This window comes from Styela clava, chromosome 5, assembly GCF_964204865.1.
Source record: "Styela clava chromosome 5, kaStyClav1.hap1.2, whole genome shotgun sequence".
In the NCBI taxonomy this organism is placed as follows: Eukaryota; Metazoa; Chordata; class Ascidiacea; order Stolidobranchia; family Styelidae; genus Styela; species Styela clava.
In genome coordinates this window covers 24845413-24868167 of record NC_135254.1, presented here as the reverse complement: position 1 = coordinate 24868167, position 22755 = coordinate 24845413, and the positions used below count along the sequence as shown (strand labels likewise).

The 22755-nt window shown below is 34.9% G+C and overlaps 1 protein-coding gene across 8 annotated transcripts in view; it reads right to left on the bottom strand.

Annotated features, from left to right (window-relative positions):
- Nucleotides 1–422: 422 nt before the first annotated feature.
- The window catches only part of LOC120345125 (uncharacterized), a 60648-nt gene continuing 38315 nt past the window's right edge, over nucleotides 423–22755 (bottom strand). For 4 of the 8 annotated variants that reach the window (XM_039414530.2, XM_039414526.2, XM_039414524.2 and 1 more), the window contains 13 exons: nucleotides 20490–20694; nucleotides 20054–20116; nucleotides 17123–17267; nucleotides 13653–13785; nucleotides 12544–12661; nucleotides 10886–11055; nucleotides 10354–10476; nucleotides 9748–9866; nucleotides 9158–9410; nucleotides 8351–8574; nucleotides 8092–8209; nucleotides 7877–7963; nucleotides 423–6938 (listed from right to left, as the gene is read on the bottom strand). In XM_039414530.2, the coding sequence (XP_039270464.2) occupies nucleotides 6864–6938; nucleotides 7877–7963; nucleotides 8092–8209; nucleotides 8351–8574; nucleotides 9158–9410; nucleotides 9748–9866; nucleotides 10354–10476; nucleotides 10886–11055; nucleotides 12544–12661; nucleotides 13653–13785; nucleotides 17123–17267; nucleotides 20054–20116; nucleotides 20490–20694 (1833 nt within the window). In that variant the 3' untranslated portion in view covers nucleotides 423–6863. Of the gene's footprint in view, nucleotides 6939–7876; nucleotides 7964–8091; nucleotides 8210–8350; nucleotides 8648–9157; nucleotides 9411–9747; nucleotides 9867–10353; nucleotides 10477–10885; nucleotides 11056–12543; nucleotides 12662–13652; nucleotides 13786–17122; nucleotides 17268–20053; nucleotides 20117–20489; nucleotides 20695–22755 lie in introns of those variants that run through there. The other 4 variants (XM_039414527.2, XM_039414525.2, XM_078112571.1 and 1 more) reach the window with 4 other exon arrangements.

Below are 22755 nucleotides of genomic sequence, written 5' to 3'. Positions count from 1 at the left end.
GCAAATTCTTTCGCATATTATAGATAAGCGTTTTTTGAACTTCAAATGTATTCGAAACAGTGAACTATTCGGTATTGGCCACTCGTAGGTAAACCCGCTACCGCAATTTTTCCGTTAGACTCATAATCTTTGACGTTGAAGGACTAAGGTAATATCTTGTACTTGATTTTATGTAATTTGTGTGATACTAATTACCGAAATATGTTCCAACGCTACGGACTACGGTAAATATTCCCGTGGTTTCAAAAGAGCTTTGAAACGGGATTTCACTGTATGAGAATTGCATTTTTAGATTGGCTTTCTGCCACGTTGAAGTCACTACCACTCTAATCACAACCCTCTAACGACTACGTGATTGAAGAGGCGTTATAAACTCTCCATTTCATTTTCAGTTTTCCACGATAAAAACAGTGAATTAGTAGGCCTCTTTATTTCATTTTATTCAGTTTTCCACGATAAAAACAATCTCAAAACTTTCCAAGACTAGACTAACATTGAAAACATATTGAACGGTATATATGTAGGGATGAATTAAATGTCCCTGAACTAAATGACCAGAGAGTTTGACAAGCCCGTGAATCGATGCTCTAAGAACGACCAGAGATCGTAGGTTTTATGGTATTTTCAAATTTGAGGTAATGGCATTGGTTACTTAAGATATGTAAATGGTGAATGACTCAAAGTAAGGTATAAGGCATTAAAAAGTAACTATAATGGTCTAGTTGTTGTAACTAAGTAGGTTTAAAAAAATCATCATCATCAATCATTTCAAAATTGAGCAACATTAAAGTTGGCTCATGTAATATGATATGATTTTGAAAGCTTTATATTATAGAAACGAAAGCGCACTGACATGAGAGTGAGCGTATATACCTTCAAATGGCCAGAATGAATCATATATACAGCACCTAATGAAAGTGATGAATTGAATATTTCGAAATTTCGAATATTTTGAAAAAATAGTGTTCACAAGCAACAAGAAATATATGACATTGGAAGGCATAGAGAGTGAGGGTTAAATGCTAATTGGAGTGCTTAGTATCAGCAATAGTGTCAGCATCAGCATTTCCCTGATTACAGGGAATTAATAAAAATAGAAGAAAGAACACCAATGTTAAATTATAAATGACAATAGTTTTTCATTCTGCTTTAAGAAAATTACAAGCAGGACATTCATGAGAAAACATGCAAATGTTAGTGAACCATGCATGTTTATTCATACATGCGCGCAAGAAAGAAGTTGTAAACGGAAATAAAGAGATGACATTTGAGATAACATGAAGCACATAATTTGAGATGACATGATGCTATAAAGATATCGGGTATAAATGCAAAATGGGAAATCCTACATCATTTACAGTAGGGTTCAAAATGTGAACACAAAAATTGGGATATCCAACCAATAAAAAATTATTACATTATTGAGAAATTAATTTACAATATTTTATAATAATGAAAGCATATAACACCAGTATATCATATTGATTCGAAATGTTGTCACACAATTACATTGTGTTTCCATGCATAGTTTGGCATATTAAAACATGAACTTAACCAAAGGACTTAGTAAATGCTAGGACATTATCTGGGGGAAGACATATTTTCACTGCAAGATTTCAAGATTACACACTGAAAACTTTTGCTACAGAAAGTAATCAGGAACTTCATTATAGAATATATATAACAGCATATGCACCCACCCACATAACTAACAAGTTTATCTTATAACAAGAACAAAATAACACAGTATGGAGTAGTAGCAGAGAAATTGTTATTTTAGGATTGCAGACAATGCATTAGTACAAAGTGGTTATGATTCATGAATGAAATCAGATCTTATTGATTGACTTCAAAACAAACAAGGACTAGACAAAGTATATAATATCGTGTACACAAATGCTACATTTGGAATTTGTGTACACAAGTTGAAGTCAGTGACATTAACGACGCTTCTGTAGTATGTGCACTGAGATGGCGTACAACCTGATAATCCTAACATGGTACACATACTATGTTCAGGCTGTGTGCCATCTTGGTGCACATGCTGGGACGGGATGCACACACGGGAGCACCTATTAAACATATAAAGGTATTCAAACTCAGCGATTGTGTGATCTCAGTGATCTTAGGTAGGGTTAGGAACTGAATTTTATGAGAATGTCTTCAAGACACGAAAATGGAAATCACAAAAGTAAGTGAGATTGCATACTAGTAGCAAGTCGAAATGATAAAATATTCGTGGCAGTAAAGGATCAGACCAGGAGATTGCACTCTTTCAAATGTTTGTGTAAATAAAATGATAACTATAGGGCTGCCTATGTGCTATTAGGTGAAATCTATGAAAAAGTTGATCTGTCATAAAAATGTTTAGATTAGCTGGATGGATAACCTTGGATGCAACAATTGGAAAACAGTTTGCATAAAAAACAGTAGCAATAAATTAACTATAAAACAAGATTAACAATGAGAGTGATTTTTATGATTGATCCAAGTTACATTAACAAAAATAGGAAAATTATTTTATTAGAAGCAATTATGGCAAATAGACAACTCTTACTAACATGGATTAGCAAACATACACTAAAGTTTAATGTTTTACATGCCCTTTACAAATAACAAGTATCTAATTTCTCATTTAACATTTGCCTTATAAGCTAAAATGCTGAATAAATATTAAATATTACTAGATTAGAATGGTTCCTTTATGAAATTTGAACATAATCATATTCCAAGAACTTGTGAAGTACTACACGAAGCTATTGTGTTAGAAAGTATCTTCAATACATTTTTGTACCAGGGTGAAGTTAACTATAACAAAATAGGAACCTCCGTCTGCTGAACGATTATTATTACTTTTTAATGAGTTGTCCGAAGCAATGATCAGCAATGATACCAAATCTGAACTGGAACGTAAGTTTCAGCACTTCAAATTCATAAACATTCTCAAGTTTCAGAATATTTGCAGATTGAACCAATACACAGTAGAGTATGTGAGCCGGTCATCAACTTCAAAACACAGTTTTGAAGTACAAAGATAGTTTTGGAGATAAAACTATATCAAGTCCCATGTCACAATTCATTTGTGGGCATGTAGTGGACCTATGGATCGTTTTGTTATTATGTTGTTGTTCTTTGACACATATTGAAAAACCGCTTTTCTTGTTGATTACTGGACGAATTGCTTTGAAATTTTCAATGGTTTAAGATTGATTTGCCTGAAGGCTATTACTTTCATGTATTTCCAATATTTCTGAGAGCTGCATGGAATTCATTTCTTTTGTGCTATGACCTCATCAAAAATTGCCACCATGTGGCGGTTCATCGTGCGCAGCGAGTCACGAGGTCAGCGAACATTGGTGCTTCTAGTGTTTAGCGAACCGTCAAAGGTAAGCTGGACTACTGCTTCGCTCAGGCTGCATGTCCATATATTTGAGCATCGCTCTCTTGTTGAAAGTGCAAACTATAAAGTTCTTGATCCCCTTTCTGGCACAAATAGACTCACTTCAGTCATTGCAGCAATATCCCTAAAGACTAGATAACCTTAATCTTCATATCTGAAATTATATCAAAATACTTGACAGAGTTTCAAGTAGTCATTATAGACTTAATGTCATTTACGATCAAATTTTATAATGGAATTGGAAGTTCGGGGCTTTTACTACAGTTAATTGACATGACATGTGTCTCGCTCGGATTAACGATAGGATCTACATATCTATCCCAGGAGAGAGATAATGGACCAGATGGTGGAGGAAGCTGTAACCGACCAGCAGTTATGTGAACCACCCAACTGCGACGAGGAGTCCAGTAATCCTCTCGCACATAACCATGGGGTGACGAGCGTATTTCTAACAATCTCCACATTTACCCTGCGAACCTACACAGACTGACATAGTGCAGTAGTGTAAGTAATAAGAGGTGCGATGCCAAGCTTATTCCGCTCACAGGCTTAGCATGATGAGCCACACCACTGCCAATTTGGGACAATTCAGCAATTAAATATATCAAATGGTTAGAATGCATATTAACTTTTTGCTTAGGTCTGCGGAGTTCACTCAAACAGTCAAATGGCTTTAGCAGTTTCACTTTTTAGTTTATCGCTTGCTCCACACAATGCTGCAATGTTACCAGTCCCAATTTGACATACCGTGTTCGTGCCTACATCTTGCCACACAATAATTCCACCGCGAAGGCATACCGGTACCGTAGTCCTATGATACGGTACCGTACCGGTAGTCTACCGTTACCATATTAATTAAAAGTCCAAGTGTTGGTACGGTACCGGTCTGTCCTTGTAATGTAATTACCACCGAAACAATTGCCAGAGTAGCCTAATTTGAACCAGAAGAATGTTAAATCTCTTATTTTCTGTCTACTGCCATTCTCTACGCTGCCCATGCCGCCAAGGACTGGATTAGCATTAACAGATTAATGATGTAATGGGCCACATACCGGTACCGGTACCGTACTCACTACGGTACGTACCGGTAGGTGGTACCGGTACCTATTACTGTATTACCGTATCCTGGCATATGCAGGTACATTCAGGCTACATGCTAATCTTAAGAACCTTAAAATGTTCGTACGGTACCGATGTACGGTACGGTAACACTGACACCATGCCCTTCACTTTCTCAAACGTCGCCATCCCTAGTCTGCTCCACAATTCGACCGCATTTTGCCATCCCTAATCTGCCACTACGCTTCGACCGCATTTTGCCATCCCTAATCTGCCACCACGCTTCGACCGCATTTTGCCATCCCTAATCTGCCACCATTCGACCGCATTTCGCCATCCCTAATCTGCCACGCTTCGACCGCATTTCGCCATCCCCAATTTGACTTTTCGTCCCTATTTCGCCATCCCTAATCTGCCACCTTTCGACCGTATTTCGCCATCCCTATTCTGCCATCCCCAATATGACTTTTATGCTACCACCACTATATATTTCCTTAATGGCTGCCCAGCAGGCTCTGTCGGGGAGGCAAACGGTTCGGGATGGATGAAGATGGAAAATTTTGTCCAATATTTGGCACATTTCCAGGCGCACGTGCGCTGCACTATTGAGCACCCGGTACTACTACTTCTAGACAATCATGAATCCCATGTTGGCTATCCAGTTATCGAATTTGCCAGATCTCATGGGATTGTTCTTCTGTCGTTCCCACCGCATTGCTCACACAAGCTTCAACCCTTGGATGTATCAGTCTTTTTTGCTTTCAAAAAGTATTACACTGGTGCGATAGAAAGTCGACTAATTTCGAACAGAGGGAACGCATCACAATATACGACATTCCTCAACTGGCGTCCCCAGAAGAAGTTCCCATAGATAACCGAGGGCCATCGCAAGTCGAGTCCGTAACCGGAGTGACTCCAGAAATGGTCCGACCAATCACGAAACCCAAGCTACAGGCGCGAAAGATCGGTGTGAGAAGAAAACCGAAAAAAATCGTGTAGCCTATTTTGACTCGAACTCCTGAAAAAGACTTGGCTTTAGCTAGATATCTGAAAAAGAGTGCATCCAGTACCAAAACTATGCAACGCAAGATCCCCAGGAAAAGTGCTACGGTCAATTATGAATCGACTTCAGATGAGGAGAATGTTATGTCTATTCACGACACCACTGATGACAGCGAGGAAGACATAGAGGAAAAGGGCAAATCATTCGAGCAGGGTGATGTTGTTGTGGTGAGATTCCGATCCATCGCGCGCACTATATCGGAAAAATTCTGGAAGTTTCTGGTAAGAGCGACGCAGAAATCGTAGAGATGAAAACAAGATTTTTGAGACGAGTGGATATGAGAAGAACCGATGCTATGGCATTTTCGTATCCGCGTGAAGAAGACGTCGCTTTGCACCGATAGGATGACATAGCAATGAAGCTTCCTGCGCCTGTGCGTATAGGTGGCACTGCGAGATGTGCAGAAAAGCTAACTTTTGCTGTGGATCTGTCCCCATATGATCTTCTGTGAAGTACCGTGGTTGAATTTAAAAAATTTCTTTGAGTTCGTTAACTTGTTCATCATTTTTCTTTCACTTCTCAACTTGCCCCATGACTGGTCCAAGCTACCCCGTCCCCGGGGCATGTTGGAACGAATTACACGCGCACATTCGAGGTCCAATTTCTTGCAGACGAAATGCGTTGTGGGGAACTAAAGGTTACTGTTAGGTAGGGCAAGAACATAGGTACGTGGGACGCCAAAGACTTTGTAATATGGTACATGACTGCAGAAATAATTACGAATAAGTAGCCAGATGTTCCAACTATCCCCGGTCTCCCCTACTTATAATGTAAATAAAAAGGTAGGTAAAATCCAAATCTTGTTATGATCAAACAATTCATGTGCAATAAAGTGAAAACACTGTTTTGGTTGTAGCGTTCATTGGAAGCCCACAGAGTGTTTCCAAGGCACGATTTCGTTTTGTGTAGGAAAAACATTTTTGACAAGTTGAAAATGGTCATATTATCTTGAAATAGATCCCGATCATTGCTGGGATTTTTGTTTCTGGTCGGGTAGGAATGCAAGAATAGGTTAAGTTTATTTGGTCGTGTTCAGTCATAAGCACGCATCAGTGTGGCCAAACAGAATTTTTGACCAATAGGTGAAACAAGCCATTCGGTAGGCTGATCAATGAACTGGATCAAATTATCAACAGAAATCAAACATTTTTTTTACTGTGTCCAAGATGTAATCAAAAAAATTGTCGAATTTTTCCTGTATGTTTGTGCAAAACATAAATACAGTATATATATTAGATTATTACAAGGAGTAATTGTAATAAAAAAAGCCAAAAATTATCCAATCCATCCACACAAGAACCATGTACTTCAACTAAAAATCAGGTGCCTGGAAGTGTTTGCTCAAATCCGCAACATTCTCCTAACAGCCTCTGAACGCAGTGAACATGTAAACGATGACATTTTAGATGAACAAGTCTGAAAATAAATGTAATCTGAAAGTAAGGTTAGTTTAAACTTTCAAGATTTGACCAGATTCTTAACAACTTTTTGTCAATACTAGCAAGGTTTTTTAGTGTCCTAGTGAAAGAAAGTAGGTTACTCCGTCAAATAATAATATGATTGTGACTTTGCTTTGGACAATTCAGAACAGAAAAGCAAATCGATGTTGTTAAGGATGAGATTAGATTGCTATTAGGATAAATAGGATGAGTTTTTGTTCAGATTACCAGAACCCCCCCATCTCACCCAAAATATATTTGTAGATTAAACCAGGTTTGTTTGTTCAGATTTCATTCAATGTAGCAAATAATTACCAAAAGCAGTCGTTGAAGCGTTTTTTTTTAATTCATAAGTATGAAACTTGTCAGACCTGCATTTAGCTGCGCAAAATGACTAGTGGTTTCAGCCAGATGACTGGCTGAAAGAGTAATTTCAGAAAAGGCTGATCAGCAGTCAGCATTGACGTCGAGTGGAAACCTATTTCATCGGACTTGAGCGATCAACAGGGGTTTTCGACGAGCAAATTGTATCAGAACAACTGCTAAACTCAAGGCTGCAAGTACAACAAAAATCAGGCAAATTCCCACAGGGGGTGCCTGCGACTGATTGACAATTCTGCGCAATAGATGCAAGCCTGTCTCCAATGCATAATAGGCTATTTGGAACACTTTTATACTATAGAGAGAACAGAACTTTTATGCAAAAAGATTAGGACTAGATATATGTATTTAGTACTAGATTTACGAAAGTTTTGGGTACAACCGTACACAAACAGTGTTAGGTGTAAGTGTAAAAAGATCAAACAATTTACTCCATTTTCATGACTCAACTAAAAATCTCATGGGTTCTGCTGTTTGAGTCACCCAACATCCCATATATTCCCTTAATACATATAGAATTCACCAAAACAATACCTTCAAAAGATCAATGATGGTGGAACTTGGGGCATTCTTCGCTGCCAAATGTTCTAAGATTTCGATATCATTAAAAATATCTGCAAACTAATAAAAAAACGTTCAAATTAAAAAACAATTTAGTAACAGCTGCAGCTCCCTTTCAAACTACTATACTGCTACTAGCTACATAGACCAAGAAACCCCAACTTATGCATAGATGCTATTATACTTACATCTACAGCTTTATTTTTCTCAAAGTAGTCATATGTTTCTGTATACAAAGATGCCAATGAAGGTAAAAACAAATCTGATGTTAATATGTGTAGAGGCAATTCAATTTGAGTCAAACATCTGGAAGTAAAAATTACTTGGTTTAGTAAAACAATAACACATTGAGACACTTGAAACATTTTTCAAACCCAAGACACTCAAATCAAAACTACCGTACATATTCGATTGAATCAGTATTCGAAATATATTTTGTCTACTTACTTTAAAGCAAGTACACTAAAGTTCTTCAGTCCATGACAAGCTTGTTTTAGAACAGGTGTTATTGCAATAATTTTTCCATTTAGCACAACATTGCAAACATATTCAGCAGTCATTCTATCAAAACATTGCTGCAGGATTGTTTTGAAATTCAACTCATTTTCTTTTTTCATCAACAAACTTTGTCCCAGTTTTATAATGTTGCATGTAGTAATGTACCCAGCAGTCTTGAAAAAAGGGAGATTGTCTGGTCAACATTGCCACTTATCCCATTTTCCCCACATAAATTGGGAACACTCACTAAATTAGAAGCATGAATAATAACTTTTGATGTGACTATTAACAAATCTTGTCTTTGATATTCTCTAGTCCAGTTATGCTATCTTCGGTTAACCAATCCTTCGGCAGTTTTTGGCCAACACATGACCAATTGCTTAGAGTTAGAGTAACAGTGAATAAATTATAATATGAAAACTATACTCAATTTCTTCTTGTAATGAGAGAGAATCCAAACATTTTAGTGGTGTCTCTGAAAATGGAGTAAAGGCCACAAGCTTGATGGTAATCCTTTTTAATGCAATATTTAACATTGAAATTTTCACCACCATTCGTAAGTTCGCCGATTGCAACTATTCATTATATGTTCAAGCATTTGAACAATGTGATGTTTGTTTATTCTAATTATCTAAATTTGGAATATCCGGAGTTAACATGAGCGTATTTAGACATGATTAAAATAAATTTATAAATAAGCAGCTTCAATTTTATAACAGATTTTAATAAAAAGATTTTATATGAATTGGGAAATACCCTCTCATTCATTTCTTTCAGGAAGTTCTTCAAATCAGGATGTTTTAAGTCAATCTTCATGTCTGATATAAAGCATGCAAGACATAAGTTAATTCCTGTTATCATCATTTCACTTGTGTTCGAGCTTTTCAGATGAAACATTTTTGCTGATGTATTAAACATACACTGAAGTACATTTAATGTACAAATAATTGATTTACCTTCCAGTAAAGTTTTGGAAATAAGGTCAATGTCAGAATGTAATTGTGGTATCCTGAATGGAAAATAGAATAGTAAATAAAAGGTAGGAAAATCCATATTCAAAAACTTGTACACAAAAACATTAGTACAGATTTTAAGAGATAAAAATGGCACGACAGACGGATGTATAACGAACCGCAGCTTTATTTTTGCCATGTATGATATGTTCAGCTAAGCAATGTTTCAGGCACGGGCATGAGGCTGGACAACTATAGCCTACCTGTATTTGCATATGGTATGCATTGCTCTAATGACCAGTGGTTACGTAACAACACAAAATAAGACGAATATAGATTTGTAAAAAAGTTATACAGATAATGTATATTATTCTAAATACTTCAAAAACCAACCTTAATTTCAACATAAGCCGTAACTTGTGATCTTTATTCCAGTGTACAACTATTGATATGAAAATGCAGGGACATATCATGACACAAAATTTCAGAAACTCCTCGTATGAGTTTATTGTCTTGAAAAGTAGAAACAATAAAAGCAAATTCACTTTCAAGCATAAGTAGGTTTCGTATCAAGTTCATAGCGAATATTGGGACATTTTACTTAGACATGGGCGTGATTGCAGATAGGCATTACTTACTAGTGGTTACATTAACCATTCACTGATACTATAGAACACATCATGGGCGGCAACATATAGCTAGTCGCTGGCCAAAAGTCAAACAAGTCAACGCACATAGTAAAAATTTGAATTTGATAGAGGCCTTTTGCTGAGCAAAATAATGATAACCTCACAAAACATACCTTGTAACAATCTTTCTGAGCAACATGCAACATCATATTTATTTCACCAACCTGGCAAATCTATAGGCCTATACCTTTTATGCTAATTTCTTGCTTATAAAAAAGTCAATTTTTTTTATCACCAAATGATAACTATTACTTCTATTCCTGGAAACACATATGTAACCTATTCAATATCAAACCAAATTTTATTTTACCTCAATAATTCCTGATAGAAGATGACTCAAAACATTCTGGGATAAAGTAAAACGCATTGATGGATCTTCATTCAATTGCAGAAAATAATCGTTTATTACATGACCAGAAAACACTTGATTCTCCTGCAATGTGTGAAACTTGATATATATATATATATATATATATACTTGTGTGCATAAGAGTATTCAATTATATTGGAATGTCATTCCCGTGAATATATAAATTTAAGAATTATATTTATTTTAGTAGTATATTATATGTTGATGCTATCTGTTTCTGCATGAAGGTAATCATTTATTTTGTAATATATAAAAAAGTATTATATATTTTTTAGTTGGTAAAAATAGAAAAATTAGGAAATAATATATTTATTGCTGATTTTCAATGATAAGTATTTGTTACCATTTTAAATTCATAACAATGACTATAACAAGCAAATGAAAAGCAAATAGAACAAAAAGATAAGTTTTCAATTAATTCAGCATGTGTTGGAATCAAAGTATATCAGATGTCCCGATAAAAATAACGTACCATATTTCCTTTAATATGCAAATTATTGCCAATGTTCCAAATATATTCTGATCCAGTACAGGTAGTTGAATAAGTTTTGAATAAAAGTGATGGTGGTAAATTCAATATAAACATGCAAATTGCATATGCTTCATTTTTCCATTGTATGTCCCAACCGATTTCATATGCACCTGAAACAAAATTTCTAAATACATTCAAATACTATGATACAAGTTGCCAAAATAAAAACCTTAAAAGAGTTAGATATCGGTAAGTTTGCTGCAGTATGTTCTCTATGATTGATTGACAACCAGCTTAGCAGAAAAAGCTCTGCAAGCATTGCAATATGTATTATCTAATTATATATCAGCCTTCATTCAGTCCAATTACTATTCCAGATCAGGCATGGGGAAAATTAATGAAATAATTGTTTCATGGAAAGAAATAGCTCGTCAGTGTGCCTCATCACGTTAAGCGTTAGAAATACGCCCACCGTCGCATCTCTGATTTGAATCTAGTGGGCATAAATATGTGCAAAAGGATTGCTGAACTCCTTGTCGCCGTAGCAAGTTAGCAAGTTCATGCATCTGAAACAAAGAACAGGCTAACTCAGGGGTGGGCAAATTAGGGCCCGCGGGCCAGATACGGCCCACCGAAGTGTTTCATCCGGCCCACTTGTACCTGCTGGAATTACGACTATAGTTTCTATAGATATAAATTTCAGTTGAAAATTTCAATGAAAATAACGATATTCAGCAGTTCAATAATTCAGGTAATAATTCAGTAATTCAGCGGTTCCCAAACGGCGAAAGAGAGTAAAGTTGCTGAGTGTGCCACAAAAATTAACATAATTGTGTTAAAACTAAAATACGATTGAATATCTTACATACTGTTTTTGTTATAAAAGTTTTATTGTTTCTTGTTTTAAATGCTTTGTATATGAAACGATAAATTCATTTTACCTTTCTATGCCATTTATTTTCTGTTATGTAGTGTATGCCTCTATTGTTATGTAACAATAGAGATAGACACTACCTGCTGCAATTTTGCGAGCAGTAGTTTATTTATCTGCTGAGCCGAGTTTAACAAACATAAGTGATTTTTATTTGCATTTCAAAGGAAAACCAGGCAGAAACGAGAAAGAAAAATTGACCTTTTGCCCTCATTCATTCAAAGGCTTAAAGTACACATTAACGATAATAAAATTGAGTTTTATTCGAAAGCAGCATTTTTTTCGTGCGAGTGTGCATGAGATTTTTCCTGATAATTTGGCGCCTCACGAACAAAAAGTTTGGGGACCGCTGCCGTAAATCATCACGCATTATTTGCAATATAATGTGCAAAACGAACCAGATATACCCCAAATACACCTATCCGAATTAATGTTCCGAAGTATGAATAAAAAGCAGATCCCTGCCGTATGCGAACCTACGAACGGTTTAAGCAAGGAACAGCACAAGCAGCTTCTGGTCTGATTTAAACAAGCTTTTAGACGCATGCGTTTTTTTTGTGAATAAATTGTTTTTATTCATAGTTTCATATTGAGCTTCCGGCCCAGAAAGCAAGTCAATTGTCTGGAACCGGCCCACTCGTGAAAGTAATTGCCCACTCCTGGGCTAACTGATACCATACCCAACATTGGACTGGTGTTTGGATCTCAATAAAAGTGAAATACAAACCCTCGCTAACTTGCTTCATCCTCATTCTAATGATGTCATAGAATAGTTTTGCATTCAGTATTGGTGGCTCACAAGCCTCTAATAAAAGTGGAAGGCATTTAACCACATATTCCAGAACCTGAAGAACAAGATAATATATCGTATTTCTCTGCGTATAACACGCACTTCCATGGTCCAATTTAGTTTTACATATATGGGGGTGCGTATTATACCAAAATATAAAAAAATAATAATCCTTATTTTTCGCTTCAACTGGCTAATAACTGTCACATTTATGAATCTTAAGTTCTGAATTTTATGTGACAAAGTCTGTTAGAATCAGATCATGCTTGATTCGGTAGAAGCATACCCAGTTCAACAACAATTTAGTGTTGATAAAGGCGCAGTAAAAAATGGTGAAATAAAGTGATAAAAACACATCCGTTAACTGCTGTCATTGTGGTCTGTTTCCCTCGTTTGGCCCAATCGGCAAAACTTTACCCTAATAAATCACCACATGAGTGACCTACGGCTTCTCTTTGAAGTGCAGGGTCTGAAAACACATTCTGTTATGGGGCCTTGTCAGCTTTTAAAGGGAGGAGGACAAATAGATAGCAGATGTTTCACAGGCAAATACATAAAACATATTACCAGATATATATACTTAACAAAAAGGCAAGCAGACAGAATGTCTGAAACGTCCAGCAAAAACACCTACAAGGCAAGAGGACGAAATTTTGATATGCGTATTATGCATGGAGTCTGAAAAATTCTCGTTAGAAATGTACTAAAATCTGGGTGCGTATTATACACAGAGAAATATGGTATATTTCTAAACTACAAATATGGAAGGTAAACGTAATATAGGAATTGAGCAGAATTGATCAATATGATAAATTTTTGTCATACAAATCAAACTTCAACCTGTAGTACATGAATATTACTAAAAAGCTTTCAAGCTATTGCAATCAAAAGCCCAGGAAATTAGAAACCCTATCAATTGAACACATGAAAAAAATGATGTTACTTATGTACAATGAATATCAATGAAAAGCTTTCAAAGCTGTCACATTCAAAAGCCCGAATATTTTCAATTAAACACATGAATGAACAAAAACAATGTTACGTACCTCTTGATTACTAATAGCTTTCCAACTTCTATCAAAAACCAACTGGTCAAGAATAACACCAATCACAGCACTTACTGAATTTGTTGTTAAATTATTTTCAATAAATATGTAGGAATACAGTTGTTGTTTTTCACTTTGAATAAAGATGAATAAAAACAAAAATAAAGAAGAATATATATTGCATTGAGTATCATATACAATATTGACGTTATCATATGACAGCATATTAAATTTTAGGATTCAGATATTGATTTTATCCCAGAAAGACAGATGACGATGTCAAGTATGAGAATATTTCATTTGTTCAGTTGCATGAACTTGGGGGTGAAGCAAGCTGGAGCTGGAGTCATGGCATTTTGTCCAAGCTAGAATCATACAAAGTTTAAAATACTTTGCACGTAGAAGCTCAAAAGTAGATATTTGACGAATCCTAAGATAGATAGGTTTGATTCCGAATATCATTAATGTACACATTGCAGTGATAAAAAAAAAACTAAATGATTATAAAATATAAACGAAAGGGGGCAGGGAAGATTGCAAGGTCGACCGAGCCCTACAGCAAATTCCTATCAGGATAACACACTCTGGCACAAGCAATCATTTTTCACAACATCATAACACTTAGGTAAAAGGAAGAGAAGTAAAAGTCATCATCAGCTGCTTATAGATGGTTACCTAATTAATTACAACAATTACTAGATCAATCACACATTACCGATTCCAGGGCAAAATTAAGATTTCTGCTTTGACTTTATGTTTAAATGTAAATGACTGTATAACTCATTACATTTTTTACCTACATCAGCAAAGTGCTTGTTCATGGCATCACAAATCATACTATGGTCAGTTTAGTCACTATTTAAGAGCTATCAAAGTTTAAACTTGTTGGCATTTTATTAGGCTTAAATTTTCTATCAACTATTTGTTGAACTTGTTTCTAAGTTTTGAATACATTCTTTTGCATAATCTAAAACAATCCATATAGTAATTTTCATAAGCCAACAAAAGCAGTTTTCTATGCTTGTTTCTATATATTTTATATTGTGTGGATTTTATTATTCCCGCAAATGCATCAAATATCCATTAATTTTTTTTTTGAGGTCTTTCACCAAAAAAGTCTACAAACTTTTTGACAATCTGTTCCAGGTGCACAATTATGATTTTTTATACGAAATTCTTTTTCGGCAATACAGTTCTTTAGTTTAGAAACAATGTGCAATATAGTACTTCAGTTCAGGTACAATGTCATATTCACCTCGGGTCATATACTTTGCCACAGGATTAGCTTTTCCGTAAGCTATAACTTTTACATTGTAATCAATGACTGTGAGATCAGGCAGTGTTCAATATTAGCACATTTTTTTTTTTGAAAAGTGCAAAGCACCTTTGCAGCTATTTTTAGAGACAGCGAAATCGCCCCTTTTGTGTTTTTTGGGTGATAAAGTTTTAAGTTGGCAAATAATTTGCGTTTGAATTTAATATTGACAAAGAAATTGTGTGCGAGTGATTTTGTAACTCAACTTTGCATTAGATAACGATATTTGCATAAGCTATGTGGTGCAGACATGGCAGATAAAGCTATCTGAAATTTTGCAATAACGGCAAAATCCCTGTTTATAGTATTATATTCTATAAAAGCACTCCGATTCGCTAACAACATCAGCCCAAAAGTTGGAACGCGACGCCGCGAGTTTCTATAGACGAGAGTGGTCATGTGTCCAAAGTGTACGATTTGTTAGTGCGAAAGTTTGTCAGGTTCTCTCTGTTCTGTATAATATTATCATCTTAACGCAATTTATTACCGACAGACTTTTAATCGTGTTTGGGATAAGTTATTTCTATTAGTTAGACACATACTCCACTTTTCATATAGAAAGGGGATACCCTTCTACCGGTATTTGAAATATGTTCCTTTTGCATCGTCTCTGCTAAATGACTAGCAATAGCACATGATTCAGCATCGATTATTAAACAAAATTATTCAATATTCATGGTTTTTTGCTAATTGTGAAAAAATAGGAAGAAAATTGCCTAAAAATATATCACAGAATTATATTTATTTTTCGTTCGACCAAAATGTTCAATAATAACGCAATTGCCGGATCAGCAAAAGAAACATGTAAATTGTCACCTGTGATCCAATTCTATCCTCTCTTAAAAACACTCATAACACAATATGAACCACAACGCCGGAAAGCAGTTATGTGTATGGAGGGACGGAAAAAGAAATTAAACTTTATTAACATTGAAATACAAATAAAAATAAGAGTTTTACATTTCATGCACATCTAACCGATGCTAAATGTGAGATTGCTACCGTGCATAAACAATTATATCGCAATTGGATGTCTGATATCTGATACTTGTACTTTTCTTTAAAAATTAATTTCCAGGATTTTATTGTTCGGGGGAATGACACACTCTAAAATAGTTGGGAACCCTTAGCATATCTTTCGTTATTTTTTATATTGAGTTTTTTTTAGTATTATTCGTTGCATTTCGTGTACATTTGAAGAAAAAAAATCATTAGTGTCATCGCTCCTATTGATGTAATATATGGAAAAGCCCCAAGGGGGACTGGGACGCAAATACTTTTTTATAATGGGTCTGCAGCATTCCAGAAAGTGCTATAACGCTCGTTTCCTCTTTGCCAATATCCGATACTTGGCTAATTTATGATACAATGAAAATCGAACAACGCAATATGGCTAGCGCCGACTAATTTGAAATTAGGCATGCATAATATACCCACATATAATGAAAGGAGACTTTCTAACAAAAGGATTCGGCCAGGACACTTAACTTGTTAAAATTGGGCAGGACGCCTTCACACCCTTTTTTTTAATATCGCATCCATAATTTCCTTAGAGTGAACACTGAAACCAGGGCTTCTCAGAGATGATTTTGATTTTCCAGAGAGTAAAATATGCCGGCAAGATATACAACCTTTGCATTGAGATCATTTTGACAAAACTTTTCAGCTAATATAAAACAAATCTGCTGCTCAATATGATGATAATTTGTTTTCACAGATTACAAACACACAGCATTGGTAATCAGAGCTACCGGTAAATAATAGTTGTAAGTTGTAACCTCAGAAATAAAAAATAGATGCTTTCAGGTTTCCACATTTTTAAACATTATATTAATATATTTTACCAGAAATAATTTTAGCACACTTATTATTTTCTAATATTTCATGAAAATATAAAAACTATCATTGTAGGCCCCTAATTTTATTTTCAATATTCAATTTCTAATATTAATTTAAGAATTTCAAGTTAATCTGCTAATTAAAAGTTCAAAGTTTAATTTTAAAATTTGAAATGTTTTTGTCATGGCTTTGTGTCCCACTGTCAAAAAATTGCATTTGCACCCATGCTTCATCGCTGAGTGGAGTCGTTTCAATTTCAAACAAATTATTTTTGAAAAATAGGTGACCTGCAGCGTCTAAATATCGCAATACTTACTTTACAGTCAATAAGTCTTTCTTTGTATCAACAAAAATTTCCCTTATCAGAAACTTGTCAGCAGTAAATTCCTCGACATACCCTTTTTCACAGTCTTTTATTCGATTGCAACTATCTCTATAAAGGTCCATAGATGTCTCCATGTCTATGAATATTAAAAGAATTAATGTTCTGAATATATTTATCATTTCCATATCAGAGAATCAGAAGAATATTTATCACATCAGAGAAATATATTTCTCTAAAGGGGGGGATTTAGGAAAAAATTGCAAGTCGAGACTAATATTCTATTTTATTCTCTGAGTTTTGGGGAAAACTGCCTTTTTGTCGTGTTTGGTCCTCTGGAAATTAATATCGGATCATGCATTAAATGGCTAATAACATGTCACCGGGTTTTGCAAACGGTATCGGTGCGTTTTTTTGCAAAATATGGAATTGAAACAATACAATAGAACATAGGAGATAAAAGAACGCAGAAAATGCCATAACGCAAAGACCTGGATTTATGTAATTTGTCGTTTCTGTTCGTTAGCAAAAGCCATGGATAAATTCTGGTGAAGTTTAAGCCATCGATTTAGGGACATGCGATTTCAGTGTCCCAAGAGCAGCGTCATTGTTCATGTGGTACTGAATATTCGAATAATAAAATGCCATTTAATTCGTCATTCTATTATTTTGTCTAGCCCTAATGTTGATCAATGTTCACTATCAGCGCACTTTTTGCGATAACTGCGAGGCACTCTCAGTTTTCTTAGAAATGAAATCACCTTTTTTAAGTTTTTAGAAAAAAAATTTGCATTTCTTTCAACAGAGTGGACTTCTGAATGGAGCACGATTTGCTAATGCAAATATCTGACTGAAACACTGGAAATTGTTTCACCCATAACTATTCCATACACTATTAAAACAAAACCATGCCCTAACTGGTGGTTCCCAAACTTTGGGTAGTGACCCTGGGTGGGGTCGCATGAAGATTTTCCGGGGCCGCCTAATTTCTGTTCAACATGCGAACCCATTTTTTCCTATTTTACTTTCATGCTATGTTTTACTTCAGAATTAATAATGGAGCAATCTGTAATAAGTTAACATTGAACTAAAAATAAAAAAGACACTGTTGGGTATTTATCTACAGGCTTTGAATTTATGTAAATTTGGGTCTCGAAAAAAAAAAGGTTTGGTAACCACTGCCCTAACTGAACAGTCAGCCGATTATTGTTGCCTTTAAACATCCATTTTTCCAACCATGAATGTTAAAGTTTATGGCATTCACAGAAATTCTGCCAATATATGTTATGTACTCAACTCATGATAACTCATACTCAGACCAGGGCACACTGGCTTGCAAAAATAACATTCAAGATGCAACTATTTCTTTTTGTGTCTGATATGCAATGGTATGAGATTCTTTGCGAGCATATCACTGCACTGAAACACAATCAGGATTATCAGGAAACTAATTATGTAATGGCGATAGTCATTTATGGATGAATCCCTTGACTGATAATGAGTGACCAAATAAGTTTTTCCATTGTGTGCTTTATATCAGGGCTTCCCAAACTAGGGGCTGCGGCCCTGGAAGGGGCTGCGAAACGAATTTTAGGGGCTGCAAAGAGAGCACCAATTTTACACAAAGTACTTTATCTATTGTACTCTTCCAGACTCTTGATTCAAAATACATTTATTAAAAATATTGTGAAACAAAAATTTCACGATTCCTAATGAACACATCATCATACTGTGTAAATAAGACAGTGTCTTCAATTTTATTTCGAAAATAACACTAGGGCTTATTTTGGGGGGATGTAGAGAATAACGAGATTTTTTATTATGCCAAATATGAATACCGATAAAATAACTGCTACATATAGATTATTAACCATTGAAAAAGTAGAAAGAGTAGAAATTTCTTGCTATCGACTAGGACTCAGTGGTTTTCGAACTTCATTGTATTGCGACGCCCTCCAAAAATATGCTCAAGTTACGACTACCCGTGAAAATACGTATTGATACCTTTCAATAAAAGACTTTTTTGCAATGAGTTCATATGAAGAAACAAACAAAACATAACGACAGTCAGTGAAATCATACTTAATGGGCCTTGGTAGAAAAGTCTGCTTTATATAAAAACGAAATCGCAAAGGGGATAGGAGTCCGCAACGCTTTTTGAACCAAGAAAAATAATCTTTATCTACAGAAAACCAAATTTTCAGAATTAAACTTTTTTATTGTAACACCATCACAGGTAAGATCGATATAATCTTCTCTTTTTTCTGTAAAAGTAGAAAATATGGGTTGTTTGAAAGGTTCATGAATCACGAAATTCTGCGACCTCCTAGCAAAATTGAAACGAAGGCGTTCCACGGGATTAGGTCAAAAAAAATTGTGCTATCGACTAAGGGCCGGGGTAAATTTTAATATATCAAAAGTGGCCGCGAGCTCAAAAGTTTGGGAAGCCCTGCTTTATATTACCATACAACGATCATAATTCAAATTAGTCCCAAAACGAATTCAATAATTTGCGAATCAATCGACAGCCCTAGTTATAGCCCTAATTTACTAACAAGTAGAATGCTTTTGACTTGTAAGGCACCCCGCACCTTGCACTCATATTTTCCTTAGAGTGAACACTGGTGTGAATATTGCAAGCGCAATTTCACAGATAAGTTAGACTGAAAATCGATAGAATCAGCGAAATCTCAATGACCAGGAGGTACACTATACCAACTAATAATAATGCACAACAGAGGAAATAATAATCTGTTCAGTAAAATACCAGTTTCTTACAAATGTTCATTAATCAAAATACCCAAGGCAGATGATTCGAGCAAATCATTCAGATCAAGATTTTGAAACCGCTTGCAAGTTTAGGCAAGGGGAGAGATCTTGTTCACAAGTGTGGCCAAATAAAAAGAAATTCTGTACTTGTCATACCAAATAGTTCAGATTTCGCATATTTTTCTTGAGGATAGTCAAATACTTCAGTCACTCTCAAAGCTGGAAATATTAAATAATTTGGTTAAAATAAAAATATCCTAAGATATAAATCAAAATGAGAAATATCAATATTGCCTGAATCCATAATAATATTCTGTTAATATTTAATTATTTGTTATTAAGTCAATGTTCCATATGTGGAATATATTACATACTTCTATAACTTTCCCTGGTACTAAATATTCTTATCCAAAATAGATATAATTAAGTTCAATGCTTCAAATAAAAATATTTTGTTTCATGCATCATGCTTCCTTCATCTACTTTAAAAGATGGATGCTCTAAATTTCAGAGTGGCAAAAATAACTTTTAATGAATGATCCAACATTATTCAATAGGTAATTGAAAAAAAAATATCATTGCTGAAACCTACTTGAATCTAACAATCCACAATGCTCCATTCGTTTTCCAAGATAAAGGAGGTGATGAAAAATCTGACAATTTGAGAATTTTTTTGCACACAGTGAAATATTTATGTAGTAGCAAAGGAATGTCAGGATAGCCAGGGTTGTTTTACTATCCAATTGTATTAGGAGCGAGTGTTCAACTGCATCAGACAAGTTTGAAGTAGACACTACCTAGAATATGATTGTAACATATGAGATGACATTTAGTGCAAAATGATTTGAGTATATTCTGTATTTTTTAGGACTAATAAGTCTACCTGGCGAATAAGACGGTTCCAATTTTCAGCAATGAATAGGGGTGGTTCCATATCACTGCTCAAAAAGTCTGGACAGAAAAAATTGCATTAATTTGTTTTTCTGTTCATCAGTAAAACAACAACGCATGCCCTCTATTCGATTTTATTTTACTCATATTTTCATCAGTCCGTGTTTATTTCAGAGGAATCATATGACCACGGAATCAACTATTCTGCACAACAAAGCTACTATTTAGCTTGAAAAGGTAGCAGCAATCATTCTGGACAACCAAATAACTGGGAAGATACAATAACCTATAAATGTCGGTTATAAATAAGGCAAATACTGTATTTCCCGGCGAACAAGTCGCTTTTCTGGACCCAAAGGCGAGTATGATGATTTTCATTTTTTCTGGATCAGCTTATTATTCAATTCGGACCATAAAATACCTTCGGGATAGCATCCCCCATAGCGCCCTCATCGGGTCAGGTCAAATGAATCGGCGTTCTTGCGCTGTAAATCTAGATTCTCAACGCTGTGATTATCATATTTGAAGTTGCCGCATTTGTGTGTGCATCACGATTCACGAGTGAACAGATATTGCAGTTTATGAAAATAGTCAATTGTTTTTGTCAGCGTGATGTCTTATTTGAGCCCTATGTATCAAAACTAAATATAATCAGGCAGTTCATCTCACATTATTATGTCCACAGGCAGATTGCCGTGTTATATTAGATCAGTAATGTTCTTATTTGGTGGACGCAGGGATGGCCAATAGATTGCCGTGTTATATTATATCAGTAATGTTCTTATTTGGTGGACGCAGGGATGACCAATACCGAATAATTCACCCCTTCGAATACATTCGAAATTATTATTTTCGAATATGAAATTTCGAATACTACAAAAATAAATTCAAGCTTATCTTAATGTATGGCGGAATTAGCATACGATACACAATGAAATACCGTAACCGTTACTTACTAGCTGGGTACTAGAAAATTTATATCCGCCGATTACCGTGATATTTTATAGTAGTATGCCCTTTTTATTTTCGTAAGTACGAGAGTGTGAATCAAAATAAATTATAATAGAGCAGTTTACCATCAGTTTTTTGTCCACAGATTGCCGTGATATTTTAAAGATACTTTAATATACTTACTTTTAAAGTAAACATTTTATTTTTCGCAAGACGACGCAACCATGAGGTAGGCTACATTGAACAAAAGTAAATTAATACGGAAAGAATTTTAAATGCTGTTATCAGTCATGGATTTAGGGTAAATATTTTGCACAACAGATAAGGGCATACTTTTAACAATCATTATCAAAACACTTTGTCAAAAGCGGGTAAAAGTATAACTTATTATTTTGTGAGTACGAAAATATGAATCAAATATTAATTATAATCCAGCATTTTACTACACATTATATTTCCACAGATTACGGAGTTATTTTGAAGTTCTTGTAATGTTATTTTGAAGTACTTGTAATGTTTTTGTTTTTCGTAATTATAATCAGGCAGTTACCACACACACATTTTATGTCCACAGATTGTCGCCGTATCTTAGAGTAGTAATGCATTAATTTATTCGTGAGTTGGCAAAACTACAGGTTACGTTAAACACAATTAAATTAATACAATCAGTCATTTTAAATGCTGTTATCGGTCATGGATTTGAATATTTCGTCACAACATAAAATCATCTTAGTTAATAAAAGTCCATACTCTCAACCATCATTATCAAAATTATTTTCTTAAAGGCGGGAAATAATATAAATTATTTTTCTGTGAGTACGAAAATATAAATTATAAACTAAAGATTAATTGTAATCAGTCAGTTTACCACACATTTTATGTCCACGGATTGTCGTGGCATTTTAGAGTTGTAATATTATTTGTTTTTTGTAAGTACGGAAATGGGTGTAAAAAATTAATTATAATTGGCCAGTTTACCACACCCTTGTATGCCCGCAGATTGCCGCGGTAATACT